We start from the raw sequence: 17,037 nt of genomic DNA, 5'->3' as shown, positions 1-17,037 counted from the left end.
CTTATGGACTATAGCGCACCAGGCTTCTCTCTCTCTGAGATTCTCCAGGCAAAAATACTGGAGTGGGTTGTTGCCATGCCCTCCTCCAGGGAATCTTCCCAACCCATGAATCAAACCCACATCTCTTACATCTCCTGGATTGGCAGGAAGGTTCTTTACCACTAGCACCACCTGGGAGCCCATGAATATTATTTTAGTGTATTTCAGTGTATTTCTAACATTAGGAATATAGGTAGTCTTTCCTTTCATCTTCCCTGGTACCTCAGATGGTAAACAATCTGCCTACAATGCAGGAGACTTGGATTCAATCCCTGGGTTGGGAAAATCCCCTGGAGAAGGAAATGGCAACCCACACCAGTATTCATCCTTGGAGAATTCCATGGCTAGGGGAGCTGGCAGACTACAGTCCATAGAGTCGCAAAGAGTGGGACGTGACTAAGTGACTGATACACACTTCCTTTTGTCTGTCTTTTGTCTATTCCTTTTGTCTTATATTGCTCCTCTGAAATCTCTTCAAAGACTCTAAGAATCACTGCATTTTGGTGCTTCTTTCCAATCATTCCGCTCTAATTTTCATAATTGATTTTTCAATCTTTTCTATCAAAAGCATTTCCCATTCTTTGAAACCATAAGATGGGTGTGATTAGGGACTATGCCATGCTCCTTGTCCATGCTCAGTCATGTCTGAGTCTTTGAGACTCTATGGACTGTGGCCCACCAGGCTCGTCTGTCTATGGGATTTCCCAGGCAAGAATACTGGAGTGGGTTGCCATTTCCTCCTCCAGGGCATCTTCAGGACGCAGGGATCAAGCCCTGGTCTAATGCATTACAGGCAGTTTCTTTACTGCTGAGTCAACAAGTAAGCCTGTGATTAAGGACAGTTGTTGATAAAAAGACAGGTGAGTTAGATGATTGTCTTATTTTCATCAAAACAATAGCAAGTGAGCCGAATCCAGATTTATTATTTGAAATCCCTGTCAGGAAGATCCCCTGGAGAAGGAAACAGGGACCAACTGTTGCAAATCCAAGAGGTGGCAAAAGGGTTGCACATGATTTAGCAACTAAACAACAATTTCCTAATATTTTCTCAATAGTATTTTGAATGGTTGATAGTGTTGTAACAGTTGTGTCAACTGAAAAAAATACCAGTAACTATCTCATTATAAGCAATTTAAACATCGTTTTGGAGTTTGCGACTTTTAACTTTCCCCACAGTATTGAAATTCCATTTGTTAAATTGGTTTGACACTAAACCCATTTTCTTACAAAAGCAGTGAAGTGTTTTTAGCATTATTAATCCATTGTTTCTAAATCATGTCTTCCTGGGGAAATGTTAAACATTTTGAGAGATTACTCAGTAGTAATTTTGACCTATATTATTTGAAGATGGGCTGTTTGAGGGAATGGTTTGCTGTAGAGATATACTGTCATTTTATTTTGTTTATTTTTTCTTTTTTTAAATATAAATTTATTTATTTTAATTAGAGGTTAATTATTTTATTGTATTCATTTTGCCATACATCAACATGAATCTGCCACAGGTATACACATGTTCCCCAATGTTCATCGCACCACTGTTTATACTGTCATTTTAAATTGCTAATTGTGCCTATAATCCTGTTCCCGCTCTTCCTCCTCCCCCTGGAAGTAATTTATGTAGTATTAGAATGGCAGCCTTAAAAGGAAATGATTTTCAAGGCAATGGTGGTGGTTGTTCCATCACTGAGTTGTCTGATTCTTTGGGACCCCATGGCCTGCAGCACACCGGGCTTCCCTGTCCTTCACTATCTCCCTGAGTTTGCTCAAACTAATGTCCATTGAGTCAGTGATACTATCGAACCATCTCATCCTCTGTCATCTCCTCCTTCTCCTGCCTTCAGTCATTCCCAGCATCAGGGTCTTGAGTCGGCTCTTCAAATCAGGTGGCCAAAGTATTGGAGCTTCAGTTTTAGTCCTTCCAATGAATGTTCAGGACTGATTTCCTTTAGGGTTGACTGGTTTGATTTCCTTGCTGGTTTGATTCTTGAGAAAGAATCTTCTCCAACACCACATTTCAAAAGCATCAACTTTGGCACTCAGTCTTCTTGATGGTTCAACCCTTACAACCATACATGACTACTGGAAAAAATATGGCTTTGACAAAAGGGACCTTTGTAGGCAAAGTAATGCCTCTGCTTTTTAATATGCTGTCTAGGTTGGTCATAGCTTTTCTTCCAAGAAGCAAGTGTCTTTTTATTTCATGGCTGCAGTCACCATCTGCAGTGATTTTGGAGCCCACAAAAATAAAGTCTATCCCTGTTTCCATTTTCCCCCATCTATTTGCCATGAAGTGATGGGACCTGATGCAATGATCTTAGTTTTCTGAATGTCAAGTTTAAAGCCAGCTTTTTCACTGTCCGCTTTCAACTTTATCAAGAGGTTCTTTAGTTACAAAATTTTAGCTTTCAGGCATTAGGGTGATGTCATCTGCATATCTGAGATTATTGATATTTCTCCCAGAAATCTTGACTCCAGCTTGTGCTTCATCCAGCCTGGCATTTCGCATGATGTACTCTGCATGTAAGTTAAATAAGCAGGGTGACAATATACAGCCTTAACCTATTCCTCTCCCAGTTTTGAACCAATCCATTGTTCCATATGCAGTCCTAACTGTTGCTTCCTGACCTGCATACAGATTTCTCAGGAGCCAAGTAAAGTGATCTGGTATTCCCATCTTTTGGTTAATTTTCCACAGTTTGTTATGATCCACACAGTCAAAGGGCTTTAGTGTAGTCAATAAAGTAGATTTCTTTTTTTCTGGAATTCCCTTCTTTTTTCTATGATCCAAGAGATGGTGGCAATTTGATCTCAGGTTCCTCTGCCTTTTCTTACTTCAGGCTGTACATGTGGAAATTCTCACTTCACATACTTTTGAAGCCTAGCTTGGAGGATTTTGAGCATTACCTTGCTAACATGTGAAATGAGCACAATTGTACAGTAGTTTGAATGTTCTTTTGCATTGCTATCTTTGAGACTGGAATGAAAACTGACTTTTTCCAGTCCTGTGGCCATTGCTGAGTTTTCCAAATTGGCTGGCATATTGAGTGCAACACTTTAACAGCATCATCATTTAGGATTTGAAATGACTCAGCTGGAATTCCATCACTTTCACTAGCTTTGTTCTTAGTAATCCTTCCTAAGGCCCATTTGACTTCACACTCAAAGATGTCTGGCTCTAGATGAGTGATCACACCATTTTGGTTATCCAGGTCATTAAGACCTTTTATGTACAGTTCTCCTGTGTATTCTTGCCACCTCTTCTTAATATCTCCTGCTTCCGTTAGGTCCATACCATTTCTGTCCTTTATTGTGCCCATTTTTTTCATGAAATGCTCCCTTGATATCTCTAATTTTCTTAAAGAAGTTTATAGTCTTTCCCATTCTATTGTTTTCCTTTATTTCATTACATTGTTCACATAAGAAGGTTTTCTTATCTCTCCTTGCTATTCTTTGGAACTCTGCATTCAGCTGGGTATATATTTCATTTTCTCCTTTGCCTTTTGCTTCTCTTCTCTTCTCAGCTCTTTGTAAGGCCTCCTCAGACAACTATTTTGCCTTGTTTCGTTTCTTCTTCTTGGGGATGTTTTTGATCACTGCCTCTTATACAATGTTATGAATTTCCATCCATAGTTCTTCAGGCACTCTATCTATAAGATCTAATCTCTTGAATCTATTTTTCACCTGCACTATATGAGGGATTTGATTTAGGTCATACTTGAATAGCCTAGTGGTTTTCCCTACTTTTCTTCAATTTAATTCTGAATTTTGCAATAAGGACCTCATGATCTAAACCATCAGCTCCCCATCTTGTTTTTGCTGAATATATGGAACTTCCCCATCTTTGTAAAGAATATCATCAGTCTGATTTCAATATTGACCATCTGGTGATGTCCATGTGTGCAGTCTTCTCTTGTGTTGTTGGAAGAGGGTGTTTGCTATGACCAGTGCATTCTCTTGGCACAACTCTGCTAATCTTTGCCCTGCTTCATTCTGAAATCCAAGGCCAAACTGCTTGTTCTTCCAGGTATCTTTTGACTTCCTACTTTTGCATTCCAGTCCCCTATGATGAAAAGGACATCTCTTTCTTTTCTTTTGGCATTAGTCCTAGAAGACCTTGTAGGTCTTCACAGAACCATTCAACCTCATCTTCTTTGGCATTAGTGGTTGAGGCATAGACTTGGCAATGATTAGAGGCAAGAAAGTTTGCTTTGTCAGTAACCCTGCATGAAGAATGGGCACACACAAACTGAGAGGCAAATACTGCCAAATTGAAGACCATGTAGAAGTCTGTTAGCTGAAAACTCTCCAAGTGCAAAGGATGCCCCTGTATAACTCCCCTGTCCTCTACTTCCTGGCCATCTCAACTATCCATTCGTGCTGATGAATCAAATGTTGTTGGTAGGGAAAATAATGTGTATGACTTGGCTGGATGTGTTCTCTGTATTCAGAGATTCATAGCACATTAGAGACTGTAAGAATTAGATCTTCTCATAGCCTTTTGATTTTACAGATGGATTGACTGAATCTACAAGTGAGAAAGTTACTTTTCTGAGGTCACAGCCTGAACTAGGTTTAGAATGAATCATCTCTATACCATGGTACCTATAACTCTTAATTGGCCACTGATTATCCCTCCCTAGCCCAACCACTTTCCTCCACATATCAAAAATAAAAATAAAAAGCTTTTTGTTGACTGTTCCTGCAAGATTTCTTAGAAAGGTAGCCATTACCCTAATGAATATCTTTACTTCTTTGAAGTTCATCTCTTTTTTATTTTTGTCTTTCACTCACCTAAAAATTATACTTTGATGCATACTACTACCTATATGATATTGGCTGCCTAACCATTTATCAATTAGGGTTAAAAGTGAAGGTGAAAATGAAAGTTCAGTATAGATTATTGTTTTGATACCAACAGCTACTGTCTTTAACTTACTGTACTCACAGTCATAGTTTCTAAAGAAGTACAGGTATTTTTACCAGCTAGGTAAAATATTATATTTCTTAGAGTGACTTGGAAATTCTCTTTCTGGGTTTCAGTGTCAGCATTTCATTTTTAGTTAATATCAAATGCTTAAACTTTTAATCCTGGTATTCCAACTGATTAATTCCTGAGTCACTAGTTCTGAAGAACATTTTAATATAAATTCCAAAAGGTGACAACTTCTTTTTAAGTGTTGTATCTTTGATTGTTAGGTATATTGAGACATGTTCAATGAAATTCTGACCAAATTTAGGAGGGTCATATTTATGACTTTGATCTATTTTCCATATAACAAACAACAAAAATTTTGTTGTTTGTAATTTTAACCAACTGACAAGAAGAGCACCATAGTAATGCTAATTTGATATTGAAACTGGTATAAAAATCTAACAGGATGAACAGTATTATTTAGTGAAATGTTAACTTTTCCTCTTTGCCCTTTGATTTTTCACATCTTTACCATTTTCATCCCTATATTTTCCATTCGAAGTTATGAGACATCATTTTATTATTATCTTTAAAATTAATTCTTGATATTTATTTTTAATTTTTATTGGGGTACAATTTACAATGATGTTAATTTCAGGTGGACAGCAAAGTGAATCTGTTATTCATATCCATGCATCTACTCTTTTTTACATTCTTTTCCAAGTACTGAGTAGAGTTCACTGTGCTATACAGTAGGTCCTTATTAGTTATCTATATTATTATACATGGTACTCTGTGTGTGAATCATGTTCTCCAAGTAATATATTTTATTATAAAACTGACTTCTATTTCTTAATAATTTTATAGTATTTTTTTGCATTTACTCAATCAGAAATTAGGTCTATGATACATTTTGAAACAAAAGATTGTTTTATGGATGATTTGTTTAACTTCATCAATAAAAACCTTATTTAATGATACTGTAAAGTATAATATAGGTTATGCAGTTTTACATTGTATACCTGAAAAGTTTTCCTGTTTTATTAAAAAAAGAAAAATATAAAGAAAAGTTAACCTTAGTCAAACAAAATTTAAAAGGAGTTGTATTACTTTGTTTCTTATTGGTGCTAAAAGTTCAGTTCCGTTCAGTCACTCAGTCGTGTCCGACTCTTTGCGACCCCATGAATCGCAGCACGCCAGGCCTCCCTGTCCATCACCATCTCCTGAGTTCACTCAGACTCACGTCCATCGAGTCCGTGATGCCATCCAGCCATCTCATCCTCGGTCGTCCCCTTCTCCTCCTGCCCCCCAATATCTCCCAGCATCAGAGTCTTTTCCAATGAGTCAAATCTTCGCATGAGGTGGCCAAAGTACTGGAGCTTCAGCTTTAGCATCATTCCTTCCAAAGAAATCCCAGGGCTGATCTCCTTCAGAATGGACTGGTTGGATCTCCTTGCAGTCCAAGGGACCCTCAAGAGTCTTCTCCAACACCGCAGTTCAAAAGCATCAATTCTTCGGCGCTCAGCCTTCTTCACAGTCCAACTCTCACATCCATACATGACCACAGGAAAAACCATAGCCTTGACTAGGCGGACCTTTGTTGGTAAAGTAATGTCTCTGCTCTTGAATATACTCTCTAGGTTGGTCATAACTTTTCTTCCAAGGAGTAAGCGTCTTTTAATTTCATGGCTGCAGTCACCATCTGCAGTGATTTTGGAGCCCAAAAAAATAAAGTCTGACACTGTTTCTACTGTTTCCCCATCTATTTCCCATGAAGTGATGGGACCAGATGCCATGATCTTCGTTTTCTGAATGTTGAGCTTTAAGCCAACTTTTTCACTCTCCTCTTTCACTTTCATCAAGAGGCCTTTTAGCTCCTCTTCACTTTCTGCCATAAGGGTGGTGTCATCTGCATATCTGAGGTAATCGATATTTCTCCCGGCAATCTTGATTCCAGCTTGTGCTAAAAGTTACATAAAGACTTATAAAAATCAACAATAGAGCAAAAGTTGAATTAACATTTAAAATATGTATGTATTATATTTTACAATTAGGGCAATAAAACATGCTAATGGTAAAATGTTTTTAAAATACAAGATATGTTTTTTAATTACAAAAATATGTAGCGCCACCCAGAGACAACATTTTGACCATTTTAGTTAATAGTATTTGCTACCAAGTTCTTAGTTATTTTTGCTGTTTAAGTGAGTGTGCTCACGTGTGTATGTTGTGATAATAACATGCATGGATGTTTGCATCCTGCTTGTTTGGCAACTTACGGGATCCTTTGACTCTAAATCCATATTTGTAAACCACCAGGGTATTACCAATATTCACCTGCAGATCCTATAATGGTAAGTGATTCTTCAAAAATGTTCCCTCTCTGCTATGACTTCATTCAAATGCCCTGTGCTTTTAGATTGAGCAAAGATTTTTACGTGCTCCTATTGGTGGGCTCTGTGGAAGAGCCAGATGCCTTTTCTGGATAATGTAAACAACCTGTGAATTCTTGTCTTGCTAGAGCATAACATCAAAGGCTGTATTTAATCTCCAGGGTATACTATCCTCCATGTTTTTCCAGCCCTTTCTTCTAAGTAGCTTCACATCCCATTGCCCGTCCCCTGTTATGCAGGCTGTATTGCAGTCTTGGGAGTTGTGTACTCTTTAATGGTATAGACTGAGAAGGTGTGGGAAACAAGAGTCAGCTTCACTGCCTTGGGAGGCCATCTACCATGGAATAGGAAAGTGAATAACAGCCTTGCTGGCCAGCAGCCTAGGGCTCACATTTCTGATGTGGGGGTTGTAACACTGTATGGTTCCTAGAAATACCCTCCCATTTCTTCCTTAGTCAGGTTAACAGTTTAAGAGTTTAGACACTAGTTACTCACTGAATATCTCTCAGTCTATTCAACTGCTGTAAGCTTAGGCAAAATCCCTCCCAGATATAGGAAGAGCTTTGATTGCCACACCTGATTTGTAGCACTGGTATGATTTCACATCCTTTTTTGGGTTTTGTGGCTATTTCTACAGGAGATCAGAATAGATCATGTACAGCTGGCTACTTCCCATCATACCCCACAAATCATCTCAGTTACATTTGAATCAGGAGGTAAAATATTTCTGTCAGGTCACTAAGGTGAATGCATGCCTGATGCTCAGGAAAATTTAAAATACTGCTCTCAGGGTACCAATTATAAGCAGAATACAATTCACCTTCAGAGTTGTGATCATTATGGCATTAACTGCTATGCACTTCCCCTCAGTGTTCAGAGATCAGTTGGATGTTGTAATAAACTGTCATACTCAAAGTAACCAAGCACACATCCTATGCTCTAACTCTCCTTAAATACCGGTAACTCATACTGCTTTCACTTGGTTTCATTAAACACTCAGTGACCAACTCCTGTGCACAAGAAAACACTATGCTAGAGGTGAGCTGGATGAAATGACAGCTAAGTGTTCTGGAAGCAACAGGTACGTACACAGTATATAATATACAATGTTAGAGAGGGAGAATAAATTAAGAGGTCACCCTGGTGGTTAAGAGAGATGCTTCTGAACTTGCATTGCCTGAACTCTAATCCTTAATTATCTTACTTGCTCTGTGACCTTAGTGGGGAGAAAAATCAGAAAAGGAAAATCTATTTGATTACAACAAGTACAGAGGCGGAATGAGACTTTAGAAGCACTGGGAAAACAAAACAAAACAAAACATAGCATTCCTAAGGCTACCTGGTTTACATGGTGTTCTTGTGCTATTCTTGGCAGAAACAGCAGCTTTCCACCTGGTATTCATACTTCCAGAGGTCACTATACATTTTCAGATATATCATGGCCAAACTCCAGTTCACAGTTGTTTTGTTAGGAAATTCAGATTTTAGAGAAATATTTGAGGTTTTTACATTTGGGAGATAAGAAACAGTGTGATTCTGTGATTTTTAGATTATCTCAAGGTGCAAAATATTTTGTTCCTTCTGACTGTGGTATGTGAAGTGCTTAGTCATATTGAATTCAGGGCAGAAAGGTCATTTTTTGCTTCTACATCCCCTACGTTGTTTTTCTGCTTCCAATACCTACTCTTTTCAATCCATCTTTACACTTCAGAGTCATCTTCCCAGAGTCACCTGATGGTATCACTTCCCGCTGCAGGAATTTCAGCCAACTCCATAAACTCCTTAGCTAAAGATCAACAAAGTATGGTCTCGATCCATTTTTCCTTGATCATTTTCTGCTACTTTCTCACTTTCCATCCTCTTTCCTCTTGATGCAACCCCCAGTCACTCCACTAACATTGATTTTGTTATAGTCACACGATGTTTGTTTGTCAAGTCCAATAGTTATTTTAGATTCTTAGCAAAGAGTCGGACACGACTGAGTGACTGAACTGAACCGAAGACTCTTTCAATGCACCTATCAGCATCAGTCATCCTTAACCCTTCAAATCTCCTATTCCATGGGTTCCCTAATTCCACTGGCCTAGCTTTCCTTTAACCTATCATTTTAAATTTTATCTCAGCCCTAGAATTCACTTATTTTTCTTCCTATTTAATCTCCAGGGTATACTATTCTCTGGGTTCACTAGTAATCTCCAGGGTTCACTATATGTTGGTATTTCCCAGGTTCCATTTCCTGACACTGTTCATTCTACTTGATTTCCCTGGATAACCTTATCCATTCTCATGGTTTTGAAGTGATCCCCAGATTGAAGTATTCAGCCCAGGTCTCCAACAACCTGGTGGACGTTCTTACATGAAAGCTCTACAGGTGCCTTAAACTCAGCTGAATGCATAATCCCCACCTTAATTCCCTTTCTTCTTTCTAGTTCTAGGCTCACTTGGCAGAAGCATCATTCACCTAGTCATCCAAACTAAAGACTTGGAATGTAACCGCTTCTCTTTCTTCTCTCTCATTCATCAAGAACTGAGTCCTAACAGTTTTTTCTCTCAAAATTCAGAGATGCCTAAGTGGTAGACAAATTACTAACATATGAGGGAAAAATGGGATCAGGTTATGTACTGAAAATTTCTTTATTCCATGGATGTTTTATCTTTTCACTTATCACAAGCTGTGCTTTCAATTTTTAAGTCTTTTGTTAGAATTCAAATGAAATAGGTTTTCCTGAGAGAAGTAACAGAATTGAATACTTGATGCTTCTGATGTCTGTAAATACTATTATTCAAGGTTTAAAAGAAATGATCTTTAAGCATAAAGCTGGCATAATTTAATTTGTCTTCACTGTTCATTTGTTTGCTTAATTAAATCCAGGATTTAGCAAAATCTCAGAAAATAAAACTGCTTGTGGAAACTACTCCTTAATGACAAAAGCTCACAGACTGGACTCAGGTCAGATGTTAAGTTGACTTGTTTAATCATTGTGCAATGAAAGGAGGGAAAGGAGGGCTTCCTGTTTACCTTATTGATGTGAGAAGAATGCAAGTGTGGAAGAACATTGTGGTTGTAATACAGCACTCCAGGAACTAAAATCATTAAGGACAGAGTTGCCAGAGATGATAGGCTCCTGGATGATTGCTTTTCGACAGTGTGAGATTCCACTGGAAATTGCACTTTTTGTGTGTACACACAGCACTCTCCAGTTGAAAGAAATTATGTACATGTCCCTGTGACAAATCACATTCTAAATAAACCACTTTACATTTGTGAATGAGAAATTTTTAAAAGGCTGGAATTGCATTATCTTTCACTTAGGGATTGCAAGAGTTTTCTCTGCTTATCACAGATATAGTCAAGGAATTGTTTAATTGCTGATGTTAGAGGATATGTTTCTATGTGAATTAATTAGGTTCTGTTTTTAAAGTGCTTAATGTTTTTTGCCTTACAGGCATTTTTCCTGTCTGTCTTCTAAATACATGTGCCCTGGTGTCCCTGCTGTAATGAGCACCTTGCTGGCAAATATAAACTCTTTCTATGCTCACACAACCATTTCAACAAATGTGCAAGTTTCTGCCTCAGATCGATTTGCTGCTACCAACTTCGGAGTAAGTATTATTTTTTGAACTAAAAATTTCTCATAACTTATTAGAGTTAGATTTTCATGGAGTTTTGGATTCCACATATCTTGGAATGTTGCTGCAGAATATACATCTTAGGAAGAATCTCTTAGTGCATGCTCATTCGCTCAGTTGTATCCAATTCTTTGTGACCCCGTGAACTGTAGCCCACCAGGTTCCTCTGTCCATGGGATTTCCCAGACAAGAACACTTGAGTGGCTTGCCATTTCCTTCTCCAGGAGATCTTCCTGACCCAGGAATCGAAGCAGAGTCTCCTGCATTGGGAGGTGGATTCTTTACCACTGAGTCACCAGGAAGCCCTTGTCTCTTAGTATGATAGACTAAAGTTTAAAGTTTGACAGTCAGTAGGCATCTTCATTAGATTAAATCTTCATATATGTAATGGCTTTTCCAATGGAGGAAAACATATTTTATAATAGAGTAGTAGAATTTATAGGAAACTTCCCCATGTATGCAAATTTTCAGATAGTGTTCCCCGGTAAATGTGAGCTCAGTTGGCTTCTCTAGAGCCTTTTGGGCTCCATTTACACTTCTTATGGATTTCTACTGGTACTAATGGATAAGGACATATTATCTAAGTGAAAATGAAAAAGTGTTAGGTGTATAAAGAGGCTGAGAAAACTATCTGTACCTAATTAAGACTGTCCACCTGATATACTCAAATGCATTTAATAACATGTTGAAGAGTAAAAATGCAGGATCCTAAGGAGTCTCAAGTATTTATCCGTTGTATCTGACGCTGGAACCCATTCTCTATAAGCATAATGAAATTGAAATTGACAGGATCGGAAATAAGATATAAATTTATGGTAATCCCAGTAAAGTGATGAAGATCTAAACTGAGAGTTGGCGGAGATGGGATTGGAAAGAAAAATTCCAGAGCTTTTCAGAGCATAGAATCAACAGTTCTTTGTGTCTTTAGGCATGTGAACAGTGAGGGGAAGGGAAAGATGCCTGAAATAGTCCCCAGATTTTCACCAGGGCCTTTGGTAGGCAGTAGCGCTCTCTCAACAACCATGTAAGACAAGTAGTTCTATACACATTTGTTTGTGGAGGAAACTAAGATCCATTGTAGGAAAGTGGTTTCCATGACACCATAGTTTCTCTTCTCACTGTACTTCCAAATTGGTTCACTGAATAGATTTTTATTATTGATTGTGTTGTTAGAAGTCAAATTTTGAGGTATGTGTCATAGAGTAGGAACAAAAGAGACCTAACAAATAAAAGGTTGTAAAGCACTACTAAGGCTACTCTTTCCTTGTCCTTTACATGTAAAAGAAAGTGCGTGGGAAATGTGTGAGATCAGTTGGAATGAATTAAAGGAAAAGGTAATTATTATTTATTGACAAATAAAAATAAATACTAATAGAAGAGGACACTTTCTGGGTTAGGAGTCATGGAGTTTGAGTATGTATTCAAATTTAGCAAGTCAGTTCAGTCATTTAAGCCTCAATATCTCAATACATTCAGTGAGGATAGAAAGTTTTGTTCTAACATGTTTCTCAAGTTTAATATGGAAATCAAATGAAGTAAAAGATAAACTAGTTTTTAAGACTTCAAAGCTCTCTCTAAATATGAGGTATGAAGAGTTCATCTCTCCTGATTACCTACAGTATATACAATACAACATCAGCTACTTTTGTTAGACAGATTGACTCTTGTAAGAGCTGGCACCAAAGAAAATTCCCTAACCAGCTCAACAAAATACTGTTATGGCCATTACCACATCACAGAACAGTTTTTGTTATAAAAAACCTCATCTTGATAACAATATTCATTGTCTTGGGATTTCACCTGTAACATAAAGCATTTGGTGTTATGAAATTGTTTTGCTTTTAATATTATGCCTGGGTGTACTGTAGAGAATAAGCCAATCTTGTGGAACACTGAGCCCGTCTACCTCTGAGAAAAAGCTGTGTTTATATGATTAATTTCCACTGTAAAAACTACCTGGAGGAAAATGAGATAGCATGCTTCATGCTGACCCAAAGAAGAGGAGCCAAATTGATTTCACTACTTTGTAGTGTTCTAGTGGCAACATAATTATTAAAAAGTTCATTTTGTAAATCAAATAATTTATAGAAGATGGTCAAATAAGTCTTTTTTCAGACTACATTTTTTTTTCTTTTATTTATTTATTTATTTTTTGGATTCTCTCATAGTTGTTTTTTTTTTTTTATTTTTATTTATTTTTTTTTAATTTTAAAATCTTTAATTCTTACATGTGTTCCCAACATGAACCCCCCTCCCACCTCCCTCCCCATAACATCTCTGTGGGTCATCCCCATGCACCAGCCCCAAGCATGCTGTATCCTGCATCAGACATAGACTAGCGATTCAATTCTTACATGATAGTATACATGATAGAATGCAAACTAGTACAGCCACTATGGAGAACAGACTACATCTTGATAACTTGGTGATTTGATACATAGATTTGGCTAGATTTTTCTCTACCTATTGAAAAGAATCCACTTTGCTCAGGAGAATACATATACAAAAGTATAACATTCCCTGAATCCACTTGGCCTGAAGTTTTTATTAATCTGATTTCTGAAGCTGATACTGTCAGTTGTGACTCAGATTGAAACACCATTATAGAGCCCCCTTTTTATCTTGCCCAAAGGTGTAATCTAGACACATTTAATCTTAAAGAAAAAAAGAGTGGAAAAGATTTCTTACCTATAAGGATTGTAAAGCAAACATATATTTAAGAAAAGAAAATCACTACTCTTCCAAATCCAGATTTTTTGTGTGCAGTGCTAAAGTCATGGTTTAGATGAATAAAGTGAAAACTATAGAACACATGTGTGTGAAGAGGAGGGGCAAGCAAAGTTCACTGAGAAAAATTGTTAGACAAATTGGATAAAAAAGATAATAAAAACCTGACATTATGAAAGACAAGGTAAAAATACTTTAAGAAAAGAGGAGTGTATTGCTTTGTCAACTGTTGCAAAAAGTCCAAGTAAGATCCAGAAAGAAATGAGGTTTGGCAGTTAGGAGGTCATTGCTAAGTGAAGTGGTTGAGATTAAAGCCTAATTTCTTAGAAATCCTCAGTGAATGGCATGTATGAATAGTGGTATAAATTAGGGTTTGTTTAGTCCCTGAAATATAATGCAATCATTTAAAAAATCAAGTTTTTTTTTTAATTTCAGTAACTTAAAAATCAAGTTTTTAAAGGAACATTTATATAATTGAGCAATGCCCATGAACTAATTGCAAATCGAAACATATGCATACAAAACTCTGTATATACTCTAATTCTAGCACTGAAAACACACACACGTATGTATATGTACATACATAGTTACTGGTTTAGAAACAACCCTGAAAGAAAATGAACCAAAATGCCAATGGTGCAACCACTTGGTAGGAAAGAGCTAATTTTTTTTTTTTTTTGGTGTGTGTGTGGTTGGGGGTGGGGGGGTGGAGGTTGTATTCATCTTTATATTAAAGTTGTACATTTTTCTATATTATATTTTTAATTTATAACAATGAAAAAATAGAGAAAATGTGTGAGGAAATTGAGACTAATCTGTTAAGCAACTTGAATGAAATGGTGAGAGAGACTGGTTAAGATTGAAAGGTTTTATCATTAAAAGAACATGTTATTTTTACTGTCTGGTAGAGCAGGAGTTTTTAGTGTTTAATAAGACACACTGACTTCCCTGGTGGCTCAGACACCTACAATGTGGGAGACCTGGGTTTGATCCCTGAGTCGGGAAGATCCCCTGGAGAAGGAAATGGCAACCCCTCCAGTACTCTTGCCTGGAGAATCCCATGGATGGAGGAGCCTGGTGGGCTCTAGTCCATGGGGTCGCAAAGAGTCAGACATGACTGAGCGACTGCACTACTGCTACTCACTGCTGAGATACACTGAACATATTTATACATTGTTAGGACAGGAACTAACTAGCTGCAAGTGATGTTGCAAATTTATCAGATGGAGGATTAAGTGATTTCATCACATTCCAGAGGACGAAGAAGTAAACGTGGTCAAGAGGACTGAAGGAGGAACATTCTTTGAAATTGAAAAAAAGGATAAGTTCTGCTCTGAAATTTGAGGGAATGTTGTGTGAGTCCTTGCAGAGAATGCTAAGTTTTTGATATAGCAGTGAAAATTTGAGGAAGTCAACATTTCCCTAATTACATTACATTACAGCATTTCCTAATCTTCTCTGATTGTCTATAGGTCAAGAAATGTCCAGGTATAAGATAAGGCCTATGATAGAGATGTGCGAACTAGAGGTGGCTGGAAAAGGTTTGGTTAAGCTCCTGAAGGGAATAGAAAGACGAATGCCTCGGGGCCTCGTAAGCCAAGTTCCTAGTAAAGCTGAAGGTCTCCTTTGGCATCAGGAAGCATAACTCTGTTGTCATAATAATTCATGTGGCTGTGCATTTTCCTCAGAATTTCTCAGCATGCAGATTCTGATGTAGTAACAGATTCAGCATAAGGCTGAAATTTTGCCAAAAAAAAAGAGGCAATGGAAGGTTTAGACAATCAAAAAAAGTTGAAGTGACTCACCGTGGAATCTAGGTTTGATAAATGGAATCATGATAGTGACAGAGACAAAGGATTTGGGTAGAAAAATAATGCTGCTGCTGTGCTTAGTCTCTCAGTTGTGTCTGACTCTTTGCAACCCCTTGGATGGTAGCCCTCCAGGCTCCTCTGTCCATGAGAGTTCTCTAGGCAAGGATACTGGAGGGGGTTGCCATGCCTTCCTCCAGGGAACCTTCCCAACCTGTCTCCTGCATTCCTTACCTGCTGAGCCATTAGAGAAAAGCCATCTTCCATATCTAGGAGAAGATTGTTGAAAATTAAGTGTAAAATAGTGGTGTCCTAGAGCTAGTTTGTGCCGGCTGACAGACAATGATTGCTGAATTTTAAAGAATATTGCAAGCTGGTTGTTGAATACAGCCATCTTTGAAACTGGAAATATGGAGAGTATTTACATCATGAAAATTGGTAAATGCTAAAAATCAAGGCTTTATTCTTTTGAAGAAATGGTTTTTCAGCACACCCTTGTGTGCAAAGATTGCTGGGAGTCAAGATCAAAGAATTTGATTCAACAAAAACATCTTCATTGGTGTTGAAAACACCATAGGTAGAACAAGAGTTGAAAAAGAAGAATTTCCATTAGGTGGGAGCCTGTTTTTCAACTCTGAAGAAAATAATTTAGGAATTTTATTTAGTGACTATTTTAAGACTATAGCCCACCAGGCTCCTCTGTCCATGGGATTTCCCAGGCAAGAGTACTGGCATGGCTTGCCATTTTCTCCAGGGGATCTTCCCAACCCAGGGATCAAAACCATGTCTCCTGCATTGGCAGGCAGATTCTTTAACACTGAGTCGCCTGGGTGGCCTTATGCTAAGACACAAATAGCAAATAAATTATTAGTAAAATTTATGTTTATCTAGCCCCATTTTTTTTTCTTCAGCATAGACACCTTCTTTGACGTAGCCAGTGCCCCACAAAACAAATACCCTGCATCACTCATGGAATGAACATGAACTTGGGCAAACTCTGGCAGATGGTGAGGGACAGGGAGGTCAGGTGTGCTGCAGTTCATGGGGTCACAAAGAGACCAGCACAATTGGGCAACTAAACAGCAACAACAATCCTTTATTATTACATGTATTCTTTTATTTATTCACTTATTCAAATGCATATTTATGTGATACTTCATGTAAGGCATGATGGTCGTAGGGGGCTGAAAGAGAGATGTTGATCTCTGTACTCTGAGGCTTATGCTCTAATAGGATAGTCAGATAACTGTGTGTGACAACAACCATAAATCACTCCCCAAATGGGGTGTCAAAGGAGCTCATATTTATAAATGTGCTTTGAGATTGAGGAGGAGAAAGTGATTGATACTCTTCAGAGGCTCATGGAAGCTTGCCAAAAGGAATAGTACTATTAGGGGTGAGCAGTACTTTTCAAAGTCCAAGAAATAGTAGGAAAACTACCTGGGACTTTGAAGTAAAGACAAGGAGAAGATGCAAAAGTAAGTTAAAAGGGTGTGTAGTGTGCCTACTGAGTAAGGCAGATAGACTA

At 37.8% G+C, this 17,037-nt stretch overlaps 1 protein-coding gene across 1 annotated transcript in view; it reads left to right on the top strand.

The window, feature by feature from the left end:
• UNC13C (unc-13 homolog C) overlaps window positions 1–17,037 on the top strand; it is a 655,255-nt gene that overhangs the window by 328,648 nt on the left and 309,570 nt on the right. Inside the window, exon 13 of the mRNA XM_052646337.1 lies at window positions 10,791–10,947. Coding sequence (XP_052502297.1) covers window positions 10,791–10,947 — 157 coding nt within the window. The remainder of the gene's footprint in view (window positions 1–10,790; window positions 10,948–17,037) is intronic.

The sequence above is a fragment of the Budorcas taxicolor genome, chromosome 10, assembly GCF_023091745.1.
Source record: "Budorcas taxicolor isolate Tak-1 chromosome 10, Takin1.1, whole genome shotgun sequence".
NCBI lineage: Eukaryota > Metazoa > Chordata > Mammalia > Artiodactyla > Bovidae > Budorcas > Budorcas taxicolor.
This window is presented reverse-complemented; position numbering and strand designations above follow the sequence as displayed.